This window comes from Bos indicus, chromosome 5 (genome assembly GCF_029378745.1).
Source record: "Bos indicus isolate NIAB-ARS_2022 breed Sahiwal x Tharparkar chromosome 5, NIAB-ARS_B.indTharparkar_mat_pri_1.0, whole genome shotgun sequence".
Lineage (NCBI taxonomy): Eukaryota > Metazoa > Chordata > Mammalia > Artiodactyla > Bovidae > Bos > Bos indicus.
The window spans coordinates 87,529,998-87,546,916 of NC_091764.1; the positions used below are offsets into that span (position 1 = coordinate 87,529,998).

Below are 16,919 nucleotides of genomic sequence, written 5' to 3' on the forward strand. Positions count from 1 at the left end.
AAGCAGGAGAGCACAAAAGAGGAAAACCAAGGAAAAATGGTACCACAAAAATTAACAAATAAAAAACTGGAATCAATGGGAAAATATACCATCAAATGCTATGGACAGACAAAGTAAGATAAGACTTAAGAGTTTTAACTGGATTTAGCAATTATGCCATTATTGTTAAGAAAACCCTATAATCTCTAAGATCATGCTTAAAAAAGAATAAATAGAAACAGCAGGCATCCTAGGACCAAATGGAGAGCATGTCATTAATGTTCTAAAGTCATCAGAACAGTAGACAAAGAAGTCACATTTCAGCACATCCTCTTAAGATGTATTCTGAATGGCTCTGGAGAAATGCTACTTTTAATACTATGAAAACAGTACGCCCATGAGCCACCATTAGGGTCTATTTGTACAGACTACATAGCAAATAATTCCCCTGTCAATTGTAGAGAATTGTATTAAAACTAAAAAGACATAGTAGGTAAAAGAACTGCAACCCAATATTCAATTTGTCTCAATACCTTAGCTGAAAGCTCATTCTTTTTTTTATTTTTTTTATTTTTAAACTTTACAATATTGTATTAGTTTTGCCAAACATTGAAATGAATCGAAATGAAAGCTCATTCTAATGGCAGCATGTCATTCTCAAAAGATAATTTAAATGAATTAAATTTTGAAAAAGTAGATGCATTTAGAGTAAAGAGAGGTGGGTCTTGAAAATAACAGAGCATTAAAATACCAAAGATGTGGGAAATAACTGCTTATCAAAAGGTCATGAAGACAAAATACTGCACAGTTATGAACACAATTCTACTGGTTCTTCCAATTTACTTTTAATCATGTTAACATGATAAGTTCATGTGATGATTACATGTATTCTGGAAATAACCTCACTTCTCATACATCTATCCTTGATTATGTTTTTTATAACATAAAGAGAATTTGGTATTTTAAAAAAGTGCTTCACACTTTAATCCTAACTGTAACTCAAATCCATTCACTGAACAAATAATTTTATTGAGCACTTAACCTGTAGTTTGGCATTGCTGTTCTAGGGCCTGAGGATACAGTAGTGAATGAAATAAAATCTTTGTCCTCAAAAGCTTTACAGTGGAGGAATTGTAAACACTCTTGTTTTGTCATTATTTTAAACAATTAACAAGTTCAAAAAACTCAAAATGGGAACTGCTTAAAAAAATGATGGAAAACTTTTTTTAAGCTATTAACACTGTATCAAGAACCTTTCATTAATTACTTAAATTTAAACTTACCAAAGCAAACTGATTGACTTGAATGAAGAGTATTTCCACTTCCTTTTCAGTAACTTCAGTCCCAAAACCCTTATATTCTTTGTAGGCTTCAAGGTAAGAACGCAGCCACTGGCCCTGTAGTTCTCTACCTGGATAAAGACTATAGTCTACATCACTCACACCTAAAATAGAAAAGTACACTGAGATTTTTTAAAACACATGACATATCTTCTGTCTACTTTAATAATGTGCACCACCTACCTATTTTTTCAGAAAAAAATTATTAAATGTCTCCATTTTTTGCTGAAACACTAGATATTAAGTAAATACCATTTACTAAATAAACCAATCATAACGTATTCCTAATTAAATTCTAATACACAATACAGTTGATCACCATAATCAATTTTCACTGCCTCAATTTTTCCTCAAAATGTGAAGCCTGAACCAACTACCATTAGGTGTCACAAATCTTCATTTACCTCAGTACCTCAGGAGATTCTTACGATTCTCATGCACACTAGCATCTAGAGCATTTTCTAGAACTATGGCTTTAAAGCATCTTTAACCATTACTCCCAAAGTAACAAATACATTTAAGTGGATAGACCTATTTTTTGTTTTCTGGTCACGCAGCATGTGGGCTCTTAGTTCCCCAACCAAGCAGTGAACCTGCACCCCCTACATTGGAAACAGGGAGTCCTAACTACTAGACCACTAGTGAAAACCATAAATACATTTTTATATTGAAGCCTTACACATGCACCTGATACTATATTTCATGAAACAATATTTACCCTAACTACACCTTCCAATTCTGATATTTTCTATTTCTTTTGCATTCTTTGCTTTAATTAATTCCTCTACACATCTGATCTCATAATGTGCAGTTTGAAAAATACTAATTTAGTTCCTAGTATTTTACCTAGCATTCAAGTTGATCCTAAGTTGATCCAAACTTTCTTCTCTGGTCTTATGACACTCTATTCTCCTTCATGGATTTTATATCCTACAGGAATAGGTGTATTCACCTTGAAGATTTCTTCCTTCTTCTTGCAGTGCCCTCCTTTCTATTTGCATATCCAAATTCTACCTTTCTCAATTTTTTTTCTACACAAAATCATATTAAGATCACTGAAGCTTCGTATCCTCACCAGTTAAGCATATTCATGGTGATAACTCTTTTTATGCACAGCTACTCTCCCTTCCTATAGATAAAGAAATAAATTCTTGAGCTTTTTAGTTAGATGACATTTGAAAAGCCCAGGTATACAATGGAAAGTCAAAGTCACTCAGCTATGTCCAACTGTTTAGGACCCCATGGACTGTAGCCTGCCAGGCTCCTCTGACCATGGAATTCTCCACTAGGGCTTCCCTGGTGGTTCAGCTGGTAAAGAATCCGCCTGCAATGCAGGAGACCTATGTTTGATCCCTAGGTTGGGAAGATCCCCTGGAGAAGGGAACGGCTACCCACTCCAGTATTCTGGCCTGGAGAATTCCATGGACTGTATAGTCCACGGACTTGCAAAGAGTTGGACACAACTGAGTGACTTTCACTCACACACAATGGAAACAGCAAAGGCCTTTAAATGATAAAAAAAAAAAAAAAAAGTTGGCTTCAAATCTTAGTTCTCTGCATTTTACCGTGACCTTGGTGAATTACTTTTACTTTACTCATTTGTAAATTGAGAACATGGATTGTGTATAGAAAAAATTAGATGGGATTTATAAAGCAACTATGTCAATTCTTAAAAAAAAAGTTAAAAGCCACAATCATTATTTTTCTCTTATTTTCCTTAAGAAATTAAGGAAGAGGTCATCATCTCTTTTCTCTAATAATAAAGAAAAACCAAAATGGTCATGAAGAACATAAAAAGTGTTGCCCCTACCCCCAAGTTGATCTTCTGTAAAGAAAAAATTCTAAAAGCATCCTTTCAAAGTTATATATGCTACCCTGCTAGAGGAACACATTCTCTACTGGATTTTACCTGCAAATTCATTGAAATGATTTCCAATATCATATGCCAGGTAGTTGTATCCAGAATATTCATAATCAATGAACTGTACATCACCTATGTGAGACACAAAAACAAAGACATAAGAAATCACATATAGGATAAGAAAATCCCTATGCTCTTTATAATTAAATAGCTTCCAATATTCTGTCTCATTGTACGTGCTTGGTTACATGCACTTCTGAGACAATACAGGGTAAGGCTGTGAATTTTATGGCAATGAGCTTTACAAAATTCAAATTACATACATATGTCAACAGCTTCTTTGCGGACATCAATGTCCACTATACTAAATAAAAGTCAAAAACTACAGTCATTCTCCACATTCAAACAAAAGCAAATATGTATTTAACCACATGGGGGCATCAGTTACTTAAAAATTCAAGTTTAGTTAGAAATGAAAACTACCTTTGGAAACAATAATTTATGCAATCTTCTAAAAAAATTAATATATATTCCAACAGTGAGTTTACCGATGGAAAAAATACATAGACTTTCAAAGGTTTGAATTCTGCGAGTCCTGCACTTAAGCTATAACACTTGCTGATTAACAGAATCTCTTTAAGGTAAGATAGTTGCTATCAAACTCTTAAATATTCTTGAAATGCTACATAATTAAGGTTTCCAATAGCTTACTTGAGCAGCATTAAGGTGGTCATTTTATCATTTAAAGGAACAAAGGTAAGCTATTTTTTCTTTTTGAGAAATTTTTATATAAACTAAAAAAATTCCTATTCTAAATTAGTGCTTTATATAGATATATATGCAAATTTTATTATAATTCTTCAGACTATCCTGTTCCATTCACCCAAGGGACAAATTCCTGCTTAGGAAGCTTCATCTGTGAATACTGAGCATTAGTTAGAAGATTTGGCTCAACACAGATATAGGTCCTATTTTTTAAAAGACAGATGAGGAAAAGAGAGGGAGGGAGGGAGAGAGAAAGAGAAACATTAAGAAAAAAACATCAAAATGGGTCACTGTCTACACCAGGAGATCACAAACTCAAAAGGCTCAACAGTTAAAATGGATACATGAACACAGATGTAAGGCTGTAAGAATAGTTTCTAAGCTGCTGATATTGAGAAAATACAGAGCATATGTCTAGTTACACTATCTTTTAAAACATCAAGCTGAGGTAATAAACTTCTGGTTTAAACACACTGGCTTTTCCCAGATGAAAGAGCCTTTTAACTATCATGTGTTGCTATAAATTTATATGTTTAATCTTGGACTGTATGTTGATCATATTCCAACTCAGAAAAAGAGTATTATACGACCAAAAAAATGTAATAGCAAGTGGAGTATTTTACACAAAAGCAAAAAAAAATTAATATAATTGCATTTAATATATAATTCAAAACTTTCATAATAGTCATCTAGAGTAAAAAAGTGAGATCATCAAAGTATAAAAGTCCAGTTACCAAAATCTATATGCATATTGACAAAATAAGGTTTCTAAGAGCTGGTGACTACATAAACCATTGCAACTCAACCAATTTATATTCTTGGAAAAACAAAAACTATCCCGCAGAAAGTCTTAAAGTTAACCAAAGCACTTCACTAACCTGCAGAACAGGAGGACAGAACAAGCTTTAACCAAATCACTTCACCAATAAGTTGCAAAATGAAAGGTCAGAATATATTTTAAAATTTTCTTCTAGGTACCCTTGGGAATGACAGGGTAAAGACCACCATGATGACAAAATACTTTGCAGCCATGATAAAAATTTCATTTTCAAAAGTTATTTAACGGCCAGGAGAATTACAAATGTTATATGACAAAAGATACAAAATAGTAAACACAGTGATCCAAATTATTAAAATATGCCTGAAGAGAGAAGGAAAAAAAAAGAAACATAATACATAGGGGGAAAAAGACGGTGGAAATAAACCAAAACATTTTTATTGGTTTCATTTCAGATGGTAGACAAGTGACCTTTTTCCCTTAATTCTTTACAATAAACATTATTTTAAGGAGAAAAAAAATGATAGTTTAAAAAGATTAGGATGAAAGAGACTAAACATAATGATTTGGGAAATACCTATCTACCCACCCAGACTTCAAAATATGAGGATTCCAGAGGATTTACCAAGTTGTCTTACTGAGTCAACCAAACAATTTTAATAAACAATTTTTCAAATTACAGCTGTTGATTGTTTTAGCTCTTTAAATATAAATTCTTGTAGAGCTCATACAAACTGTTACATGCCAATAAAAATACACAGCCCAGTCCTGAAGCTTACTTTAGCCACATAAACAAAAGCTTCAATTTCAATTTTCAAAATCATATTTAGAATTTGGCAAATATAAATAAAACAGCAGGTAAAACATGCCTGCTTATAGAGTATACACAATTTAAATAAAGCATAGATCATTTTAACAAAAGTTAAAATCTGTTTCAGTATGAAAATTTTAGCAATGACTTTTTGTAGTAGCATTAATTCATTAAAACTAGCCTTTATTTTTAAATGCTATGTTGAGTTTATAAATAATGAAATTTTAAAAATAAGAAAATGAAGCTAACAAGATACAGATGAGGCTGTTACCAGGCTCCGTGCATGTGAACAAGTGATGCGATAAACCTCCAGTCAGTGCGTTTAAGAAGCACGGGTGCGCCGCCACATGGCAGCAACAATGGCATACCTAATCTGTAGCAGATGAAGAAAATTTGGCAAACTCACATTTTACAAGACACAAAGCTTAAAAGGAAAAAAAAATTTTTTTTAATCTGCATTAACTATTCTTTTCAAACTACTGCAAACAAAGTGGAACTCAACCTTAAATTTAATCTTCTGCAACAAAGTACAATTAAAGAGGCCTGCTTTCCTTATTTTGGGTGCCAGAAAAATCAAATTACTGGAAAATGCTTTCCTACAAGAAAAAAAAAATATCCTGAACTTTTTTCCTCTACAAATTTAACTTCTGAATTCTAAAATTTCCAATTTAGAGAAACATCCACATCACTATTAAAAACTAACAGCTCATATGGCATGACTATCTTGTTTTCTCAAAAGCTACTTTTTCTTTTATTACTGTTTCTTTATCTTCACAGTAATGAAGTCCACTCTTACTGAGTTAAATCATTTAAATCTCAGTATAGTTTAAACAATATTTAAAGTACTTTAAAACCAAAAAAAGTTAATTAACTAAGGCTATATAATTCACATGATGCATTCATTTGGACTCCTTTACTTGTTGTTAAGGAAGAAAGGATTAAAAGCAAAATAACCAATATGAGAACCTGAAAATGATTCCAATTCACCCTACTTGCTCTACAGAGTTATGTAAGACAGGAAGAGAAGAGAGAAAGTAACCACAATTACACTCAAGTTGGCAAAATGTTTTCTCTCTTAGGCAGAAAAAGGAAGTATTCAATTCTGGGAAAGTTTCCTTTCATCTCTTTCTCTGGAGTCCAGTGACTTTACCCTGGACATGTACACCTTCACCACAGCACTCATCGTTGTGAATGTAAACATCCGTTTTCTTATCTGACTCCTCCATCGTTTCCTGGAGGGGCAGTAGGAGGGGCAGCAGGTCCCTTCCACCTTTCTTCATGCAATCCACAGAGCAAACCCTAGCACACAGGAAGTAGTCAAATGCTAGTGAAATAGTAATAAATGGAAGTTTTGCAGAGAATGCTCAGACACAGTGATAACACATGTTTAAATGGGAGCAGGGGAGATAAGTATGAAACACTAAGGAACAAAGTATGGCATTTCTGACATTCTTATTCAAGTATATGGTTGAACATACAGTGGAAGTGAATGTATGAGTAAAGAAAAAATTCTAAACTAGTAACTATTTTAGGTAGCTCTTCCTTAATAGTTCAAGTTTTTACAGTCCATTTAAGTGTTTTATTATGTGATTTAGGGATATTTTATTTTATGCTAAATAGTGATTTAGACTACAAGGTAAAACAAAGTTAAGACTATCCTTCATAATAATTCTACCCTGGAAAATATACTCTAACAAATACGATAACAAATTTTAATTTAAAAATAAAACTAACCAAAAAACACTCTTGTTAAAAATCAATAAAGTAACAACGGTGCTCTTTCATGAATAATAATAAAGTGAGTAAGATTTAGAGTCAATCAAAAGACTACGAATGGTGACTCACCCATTTTCTAATTATATTGTTTAAAACTCTGAAGAAAAACCTAGCTTACTCTGTAATTGCCCAAAAAAGCTTTGTTTCCTTAGTTATACATTAGCTTCCTGCATTTGCTGACAGAAAAAAATAATCAGTGGCAGCCATTTAAAGTTACATATTAGGTCTTAAGCTTTTTATGAAGTTTTTATCAACGGGGGGCTTCCCTGGTGGTTCAGCTAGTAAAGAATCCACCTGGAATGCAGGAGACCTGTGTTTGATCCCTGGGTTGGGAAGATCCCCTGGATAAAGGAAAGGCTACCCACTCCAGTATTCTTGCCTGAAGAATTTCATGGCAAAGAATTTCATGTCCCAAAGAGTCAGACACGACTTCATGTTCATGAAGAATTTCATGTCCCAAAGAGTCAGACACGACTGAGCAAAATTCACTTTATGAATTGGGGAAAAGAAGAAACAAAACAGCCACCAGTAAACATTCTGACAGAGGATCAAGACATGAGACGACAAACTCAAAAGCTTTAGCGATTACTTCTAACTGTCAGCAGCTAAAGGATTAGTTGAAATTAAAATACGAGATTTGAAGTCAGTTAATAAGCAATATTGAAATTTGTTCCACTCAGTATAAATTCTTTTTAATTAATTGCTGATTAACTTAAAAGAAGACTGATAAGTCTTATCATATAGTTCTGGAGCAAGAGTCACTGCTTTTGGTTTTATCATTATATAGCAAATTCCATCATCATATCATCAAGTATACTTTTCTTACCTTTTTAAGATGTCATTTCACTGAAGCCAAGGAATGGGACGCTGTCTTACCAACCACCTAATTCCTGGCACTGACTAACATTTCAAAAATCTTGACAACTACCATCGACTTCAGAAAGGAAGCTTACTCTTCTCCCATATTCCTGAGTCCTGTCAACTGACATGATGAAAACAAGTAGAGGCAGGATTTCTTCTGTGATGCCTACCAGTTCCTGTAACATTCACAGGTGAAAATGCCTACAAACTGCAGAGTGCTCATAGTCTGTCTGTGTTTGTGTGCATATGAATAAGTACAGCACACATACATATATACATTTTTAACTTTAAATTAATCACTCAAATTATAGTTAAGATAAAATCTGTAAATTGCATTTAAAGACAATCTGAATTGTCATCTCATACTACTAAGCCATAAATCCTTCTGGCTTACAGTTACCATTTTTACTTTTTCAGAATCAGATACACTTTGTATAATACATCTCCTATGAACATAATACAGGGGTTGGCAAACAATGTGTTCTCGAGCCAAATTCAACCCAGTGCCTAACAATATATGGCTGTGTTTGTGCCACAACACAGAGCTTAATAGTGGAAACAGAGACTTTAATATGGGATGAAAAGTCTAAAGTATGTACTACATAGCTCCTTACAGAAAGCTCCTTACAGTTTGCCAACTCTTATCACAGTATAATAGCTGCAACTGAGAGCTGTTAAGTACCTAGCCTGGTGCAATATGTGTTATATGCCTCATCTAAAATCTTGTCAGGAACCATCTGGAGTAGCTATTAACTCTAGTCTCAAACAGAGCAAATCAAAGTTCTAGACTATCAACAGTATAAGCAGCACTTCCTAGAGTCTTAAGCCCATCCATAAAAATTTTTGTTCAGATGGTCTTGGATGGAGCCCAGATACCTACATTTTCCCCAAGTACCCTAAGTGATTCCGGTGCAGACAGTAAAGGATTAAATATAAACACTTAATGAAGAGATAAAAACAACTTCTTTAATACCACCTACTTCCATATGTGATTGAGCAGGGATCTGCACACAAGAGTGTTTGGTTCCAAAATCTATATTCCTTTTGACTTCTCTTTAAAGTTACTTAAGAGTCTGATTACTCTTTTAAGAGTAATATATCTCCTGATAAGAGTTACTTAAGAGATTTTTAATCTAGTTATACTATATACAAATCTAAGTTATTATAGCTGAAAAGTACATGCAGAGACCAAGATGATCCAATATACATTCATGAAGTTTAAAATTTGTACTTTCAAGAAATTAAGGGTCTGAAATACACTATATCTTATTACTTTATATATATCAATAGGTGGGTACAAAATGGTGAAGCCCTGAGCTCAAATCACATGAAGGACTTAACAAGTGATAACAAATCAAACACATTTGTGAACATAATATGTAATTTAATCATTTATTCTATGTAGAAACCATTTTAATTCTGAAAGACTTAAAACTTGGGATTTCAGATGCTACAAAGCAGTAAGTTAAAGAACTCTGCAGTGTATGTTTCTAATTTCAATGAACCTCCTGAGAGTACCATTATAAGTACTAATGCTATGCTACAGCTCAAATACATATATTCTTTGCTTATTAAATTCACTAAATTTATATAATTTACCTTTTTTAAAAGTATGAGGCAAGTTACTTCTCCTTATAACTAAAGACAATATGTCATAACCACATTACTTCAAAACCATTAGCTCCTAATTCAAAACAAGTAAGATAATAGCAGGATAAGATAATAAAAAATAAAAACAAGCTTCTTGCCACATTTTCATGAGTTTCAGATTTTACCTGAACAACATTCCAAACATGTTTTCTTAATGCTTATGTATCAACTAATCACATAGAAATTGATTTTTTTAATGGCTGCCGCAAAGTCCAAAGTAGCCTTCCTAATGAATAGTATAAAACCATTGGTAAGAAGGAAAAAAAAAAATTGTAAGAAAATATAACATAATATTTTCATAACTAACACACAAACATAACCACAAAGACAAGAAGAAACAAATAGTACATAATAGACTCCTATGACGAAGGGCAAACTCTTAAACTGTATCAACATACAGTTGATGTTAAACTTGTTAAACTGTGAGTTTTATTCTTCAATGTCAGGAAGAAAAATTAGACACAAAAGTATGATTTAGGTAACTCCTGGTAAAACAAAGAATGACAAGAAGTTTGAACTTTTAAAGCCAGGATGAAGCATAAATATTTTATTTGAAAATAGGAGAACTTTTCATATCACTAATCAGCAGTTCAGATAGCCAACTAGTTAAATAAAAAAGCAAAAATTCATGTTTTATACCTAAAACATAGTAATCTGATTTTTTTGGTCCCTTTTATTTTAGATATAAATTACGTTTGTTTGGTGAAATGAATATGCAAAAGAAACTTATAAAATAAAAATGTAAAAAGTTAAAATTATATTCCAAAGGAAATAACAGATTCTCTTAATTAACTTGCAGTTAAAAATAAAGCTGAGTGTCCACTTCAAATGTAAGATGAAGGCCCTTACTTGAAATTCCATTATATAATATAATGTGTTATTAGGTCTTGCACTGAACTTAAAAGATAATACATCACTTTAATGAATAACTAATATTCTTGTTTCACAAATGGCATTGAGATTTGGTTACTATTATACAATGTAGTACATATATACTGTAACAACTATAGGTAATAAATGGATAACAATAAATTAAAGGACACTGTCAAGTACTTAATGTTGTAGGATACACTGGAAGTTTTTAAAAAAATTATTCCACAGACTTCAAGACATTCAAAATAGAGATGTTAGCTCAAAACTTTTTTAGACTCTCTAATCTAGATTAAAATATAAAATATAAAAGGGACTTAAGCATGTTTTTGAAAATATGTGCTTCAGTCTACCATTCTTGACAGTGTTCTTTGTTTTTCAAGTTGAAGTCAGTTATAAATATTACAAGCTTTTGCATTAGAACAGTCTCAACTTATAATTTGATAAGAATGGTCATAAATAATAATTTGACATAGTATGACCACTTAATCAGAATTCTTTGGCTTCAGTATCTTCAAAAAGCACACTTGTAATTCAAAATAATCTTCCAACTGTAATATTTATCTTCAAAACTGGTTTCCTACAAAATGCAACAGCTTCAAAGTTTCAGACAGACTTTTTGAATTAACACTAATCTTTCAACCAAAATTGTGTCTTTTAACACAAAATTGTGTCTTGAAGGGCATCTACCATTTTAGCAACCAAACCTCAAACCACTTTATCCAATAATATTATACAATCATGTGTTTCTTAAATATGAAAACATTAGGGAATTTGAATACAACAAGATAAAAACAATCCCCAAAAACATTTCACCAAAAAGTATCTCTGTCCTCCTCAAAAAATGTTAAGACAATTTATTAAAGTGTCTTGATTATTACTTCAGTAGATAAAATTTCAGCAACTACAAAATAAAATTTCCTCCATCTGTGGCTTATTTCCTTAGCATCAAAATATCTAACAAGTCAGTAAAATAAACAGGTAATAGGAAACCTGGATACATTTGTGTTTAATACTCTGTCCCCCCCCAACACTCAGAATATTTCTATATTTATAAAACAGTGCAATGTCAAGTTGGTTTTTCAATAACCCTCATTACAAGCAGGTGCATTTTCAAACCACGAATTATCAAATATTTACAATTAAATTTATAAACAGTCATGTCATCACTTTTCACTTAAAACTCTAACAGAAACCAAAAACTATTTCTAATAAACCAATTCTAAGAAACATATTTTATACAACTATGCAGAATATTCCTAATATAGCACAGTTACCATGACTTTGTAACCAAAAGAAAACACTTCAGTCTTCATACATGTTTTTAACCCTTACATTTGAATTATATTGATTGATACAAAGATCAAAAGACTGTTATAAACACAAAGAAAAAAAAACTTTACTTACTGCTAAAGTCAGATACCTACCTTGTTTCTCATTGTAGATTATATTCTTACACAACAGGTCATTATGGCAAAGCACAACAGGTGAGCCCAGGTTGGAAAGAATCTTCTTCATCCAAGTCATTTCTTCCTGAAGAATCTGAGAGCTTGGGATATCACTTAAGAACCTTTCAGTTAAAAAAAAAAAAAAAAAGTTACATCTTGTTTATATTAATGACAACATGTTTTTTTAAGTTTCCCTAAGGAATAAAACCTTTTTTTTTCTTTTTGGTCATATATAACTTGAATTTTTTCCTTTCAGTTTTAAGATATAACTGACACACACAGCATTATACAAGGTGTACAAAATTAAATTTGACTTACATACATAATGAAATGATTACTACAATAAGGTTAGTTAAGTATCCATCATCTCATACAGATATAAAATAAAAAGAAATATTTTTCTCTTAAGGAACTCATGTTCTTAACAACTTTCATATATAACAATGTAACAATATAACAAAAGTTGTTATAACAATATAACAACTTTCATATATAACACAGCAATGTTACTTTACCATGTTGTATATTACATCCCTAGTGCTTATTTCAGAGAAGGCAATGGCACCCCACTCTAGTACTCTTGCCTGGAAAATCCCATGGATGGAGGAGCCTGGTGGGCTGCAGTCCATGTGGTCGCTAGAGTCAGACATGACTGAGCGACTTCACTTTCACTTTCCACTTTCACGCACTGGAGAAGGAAATGGCAACCCACTCCAGTGTTCTTGCCTGGAGAATCCCAGGGACAGGGGAGCCTGGTGGGCTGCCGTCTATGGGGTCACACAGAGTCGGACACAACTGAAGCGACTTAGCAGCAGCAGTGCTTATTTATTTCATATCTGGAAGTTTGAAATTTTTGCCTACTTTCATCCAATTCCCCCTTCCCCACATCCCACCTTTGGTAATCACAGATCTGATCTCTTTTTGTCTGAGTTAGTTTGTTTGTTTTTGAAATATAAATGACCTACAATATTGTTACTTCCTGGTGTACAACATAGTAATTCGGTATTTCAATACGTAACAAAAAATCTATTTTTAATAAGTTCTTTCCATTTAAATGTAGACTTCTGAATTAAAACAGGCCAATTATTCTAAGATTAGAATAAAAAAAATCCATGATAAACAACTTTAGTATGAATAAAAAGCAACTGAACAAGACACCTTAAATGCACAGCATAAAAGTAAAAAGTGTATCAGTACAAAACAGGGCGAGGGAAGAATATACATGTCTAACAGCTGACATTTACTAACACTATTCTTCTCAATGTTTTATATTTATCTCCATTTTACAGATGGGAGAAACCAAGACACATAGTTTAATAAAAAGAAGTTTAAGTATTTAAAGTCACAAAGACAGCCTATTAAAGAACTAAAACATCTATCTCAAGCTTGGAAGGGTGAATGTAGAATAAATTAGTTAAAGTCACATTTGAAAGTCAACAGATATATTTGGGCTTCCAGGTGGCTCAGCAGTAAAGAATCCACCTGCAGTGCAAGAGCTGCAGGAGACTTGGGAAGATCTCCTGGAGGAAGAAATGGCAACCCACTCCAGTATTCTTGCCTGGAGAATCCCATGGATAGAGAAGGCTACAGTCTACGGGGTCGCAGAGAGAGACATGACTGAAGTGACTTTGCACACATGCATGCAGATATTATCTATTGCTGACAAATCAACTCATTATTATATGATAATCATCAATCATATAAACATTATGATACTATCATATGATAACGATATCATAGAATATTCATCTTTACAGAGAATTGCCTCAGTAATTAGACTGGAAGGATGAGAGTTAGTTTGACAAGAAGGATTGGCGATTATGGCTTTTTATTCTGTACTCTTTTCTGTACTATTTATTGTGCCATATTTGTAATAATAAAAATACAATGGAACAAAAATAGTGTGCTGCTATTAATTCCTCAATAGCACCATCAGGCTTACAAAATTGCTGTTCCTCCTCTTCTTCCCTAAAACTTCAAGACAAGTTCTCTTCATTCTTTCTCTATACAGTCTCTCAGATTACCCCTTTCATTTTACAATACAATAAACAGTCTGTATCACAGTTTACTTTAATGAATCTGCCTATTCACTGTTCTCCCAACTGCTGCATTCTCTTCTACACATAGCTTCCAACAGAGATCCGTATATGCGCTTTTTAAAATGGTGTAATTATTCAAGAATTTATTTTAAAAGTACCGAGTTGAATGGAAAAATAGGACTCAAAGGATTATTAACATAATCACAATCATGTACAGACAAAAAGGAATGAAAGGAAATATGAAAAATATTTTTAATATTAACTATTTTTAATACTTTAGTTGTGTATTTTCTACTGGGGCAAGGATCTTTTGTTATCTACCATAGGGCATCTCCAGATTTATCACTAACCTCAAGAATTTAAAGTAACCTCTGAATAATAATTTTTAAAATAGCAGCTAACATTTATTTAGCACTTAAATGTACAAGCACTGTTCTAAGATATGTGTATATACTGACTCAATCCTCACAAAATCCCTAAAACGTAAACATCTTACCCTTGTTATTTCCATTTTACAGAAAAGGAAACAGGTACTTTGTCCAGGGTTACACAGCAGAACTGAGATTTGATCCCAGGTAGTCTGGCTCCAGAGCCTTGTACTCTTAATCCATACAATATCATACTGCCTCTCAACACTGAACCACTGCCAGCTTCATTATTTTAAAGTGATTTTTTTCCTGAAACCTTTCAATAAAATTGTTATTACGAAGGTGGATTCTTTTTGTTTTTAGGTGATCACTGTCTGAGTATCCAGCACCATGGACACACTTTCAGAGGTCTGTCTACCCCAGTTTACAGGGTATCATATCCCTGTCCTTTCAGAGTCTGACAAACTGTGCGCAAACAAAGCACACACATAGTGAGTCAAACTAATCTTTCAAAATAATCAACTTTAATTTTTTCCTAATGAATTATAAAAAATAAAACAAGAAAAAAAAATCCACAGGTCCTGCTTACCTCTGTCATTCTTAAAGACTTCCTGAATACAAAAGCAGAAGTCTTCATGTACATTCTAGATATAAAGACAAAGCAAGATTTGCAATTTCTGTACTAGTATTAATAACATTATGGAAAAACATGCTCAGTGTAGTTTCTGAGGCATGTGTCACAGACTGTTTCAGAGGGTCCCAGCAGGACTGCGCTCTCTTTGTTAGGAGCATTCAAGATGGTTAAGTAGGAAGACTGAGCTCACCTGCTCCAGCGGGCACATCAAAATTACAACTACCGACAGAGCTACTAATGAGGACAAAGACCAGAAGACTAGCACAAAAGATTTTTCAAAGGTAGAATGGAGAAGCCACAGTAAGACAAGTAGAAGGGGCAGAGATGCAGCACAGTGAAGACCCACAACCCTGGGTGGGCAACCCACAAATGGGAGGATAATAATTACAATTGCAGAGGTTCTCCACATGGAGAGAAGACAAGCTCCATACCTGGCTCCCTAGCCCAGGAATCCTACACTGGGAAGGCTGGCTCCTAGAACATTTGGCTTTTTAAGGGCACACTTTCAGGAGAACCAGAGGGCTGTGGGAAACAGAGATTCCACTCTTAAAGGGCACATACAATATCCCACATACTCTGGGATCCAGGGCAGAAGCAGTAATCTGAAAGGAGCCTGGGTCACACCCACCTGCTGATCTTCAAGAGCCTCCTGGAGAGGCAAGAAGCAAATGAAGCTCTCCCTGGGCTCACAGGCACTAGCAGCAGCCATTCTGGGAGCTCATTCTACCAAGAAGACACTGGTCCTGGCAAGCCCCACTATGGAATCCTCCCTCTAGCTCACTGGCACCAGGACCCAGCCCCACTCTAGCTGCTAAAGTTTTAGGACACCTTGGGCCCCTACCGCAGCCATCCAGGGATCTTGCCCCACCCACCAGCAAGCTGATACCAGCTTCCAGGACACCCTGGACCCCAAAGCCAGCTGTGCTTGAACCAGCCCTGCCCACTGGAGGTCCTGACACCTACTCTGAGGAACCTCAGGGTCCTGTAGCCAGAGACCCTGGGACCTGACTCCACCCCACAGCAGACCAGCTCTAGGCCCAGGAAGTTCCAGGATCTGCGCCCTGTCCACCAGAGGCCCACACTAGACTGAGGATCTGTAGCCCCACAACCACCGACCCCAGACCCAGTTCTGCCCACCAGAGAGCCAGCCTGGCCCGCTTAACATTGCTGTACGTTATACACGGAAGTTGTTAAGAGAGTAAAACCTACGAGTTCTCACCACAAGGAAAAAAATTTTTTTTCTATGTCTTTATTATGACAGATGTTCACTAAACTTATTGCAGTAATAATTTCATAACATATATAAGTCAAATCATTATGCTGTATATCTTAAAACTTATTCAGTGCTGTGTGTCAATTATATCTCAATAAAAATGGAAGGAAAAAACTTGTTTATATAATTTAGATTCTAAATTCTGATTTACACATTTATCTTTATAGGAAATGAAATATCTTAGTTACTCTGAACCTGAAGTCCTACAAAATCTGAGACTCCAGTAAAAGAATTTTCAATCTCATTATATGAGACTTTAAAAGTCACAATAAACTAAGACAACCCAAACCTTTTCACACTTCAATATGACTACACTGCCCCAGTGTAGATCTCTAGGCCCATTCAAAGCAGCCTTCCTTGGAACAGAAAGAATTGCTTTAAAAAGGTCTCTATGGTCAATTCACACTATAAAAAATATACCCAATAACAGTAACCTTTATATTATGTTTACTGCCAAATAAATGTT

At 34.0% G+C, this 16,919-nt stretch overlaps 1 protein-coding gene across 1 annotated transcript in view; it reads right to left on the minus strand.

Moving 5' to 3' along the window:
• The window catches only part of ETNK1 (ethanolamine kinase 1), a 54,768-nt gene that overhangs the window by 11,975 nt on the left and 25,874 nt on the right, over positions 1 to 16,919 (minus strand). The window contains exons 4-6 of the mRNA XM_019961461.2: positions 12,119 to 12,261; positions 3,229 to 3,312; positions 1,263 to 1,423 (exon numbers count right to left, since the gene is read on the minus strand). Of these exons, the coding sequence (XP_019817020.1) occupies positions 1,263 to 1,423; positions 3,229 to 3,312; positions 12,119 to 12,261 (388 nt within the window). The remainder of the gene's footprint in view (positions 1 to 1,262; positions 1,424 to 3,228; positions 3,313 to 12,118; positions 12,262 to 16,919) is intronic.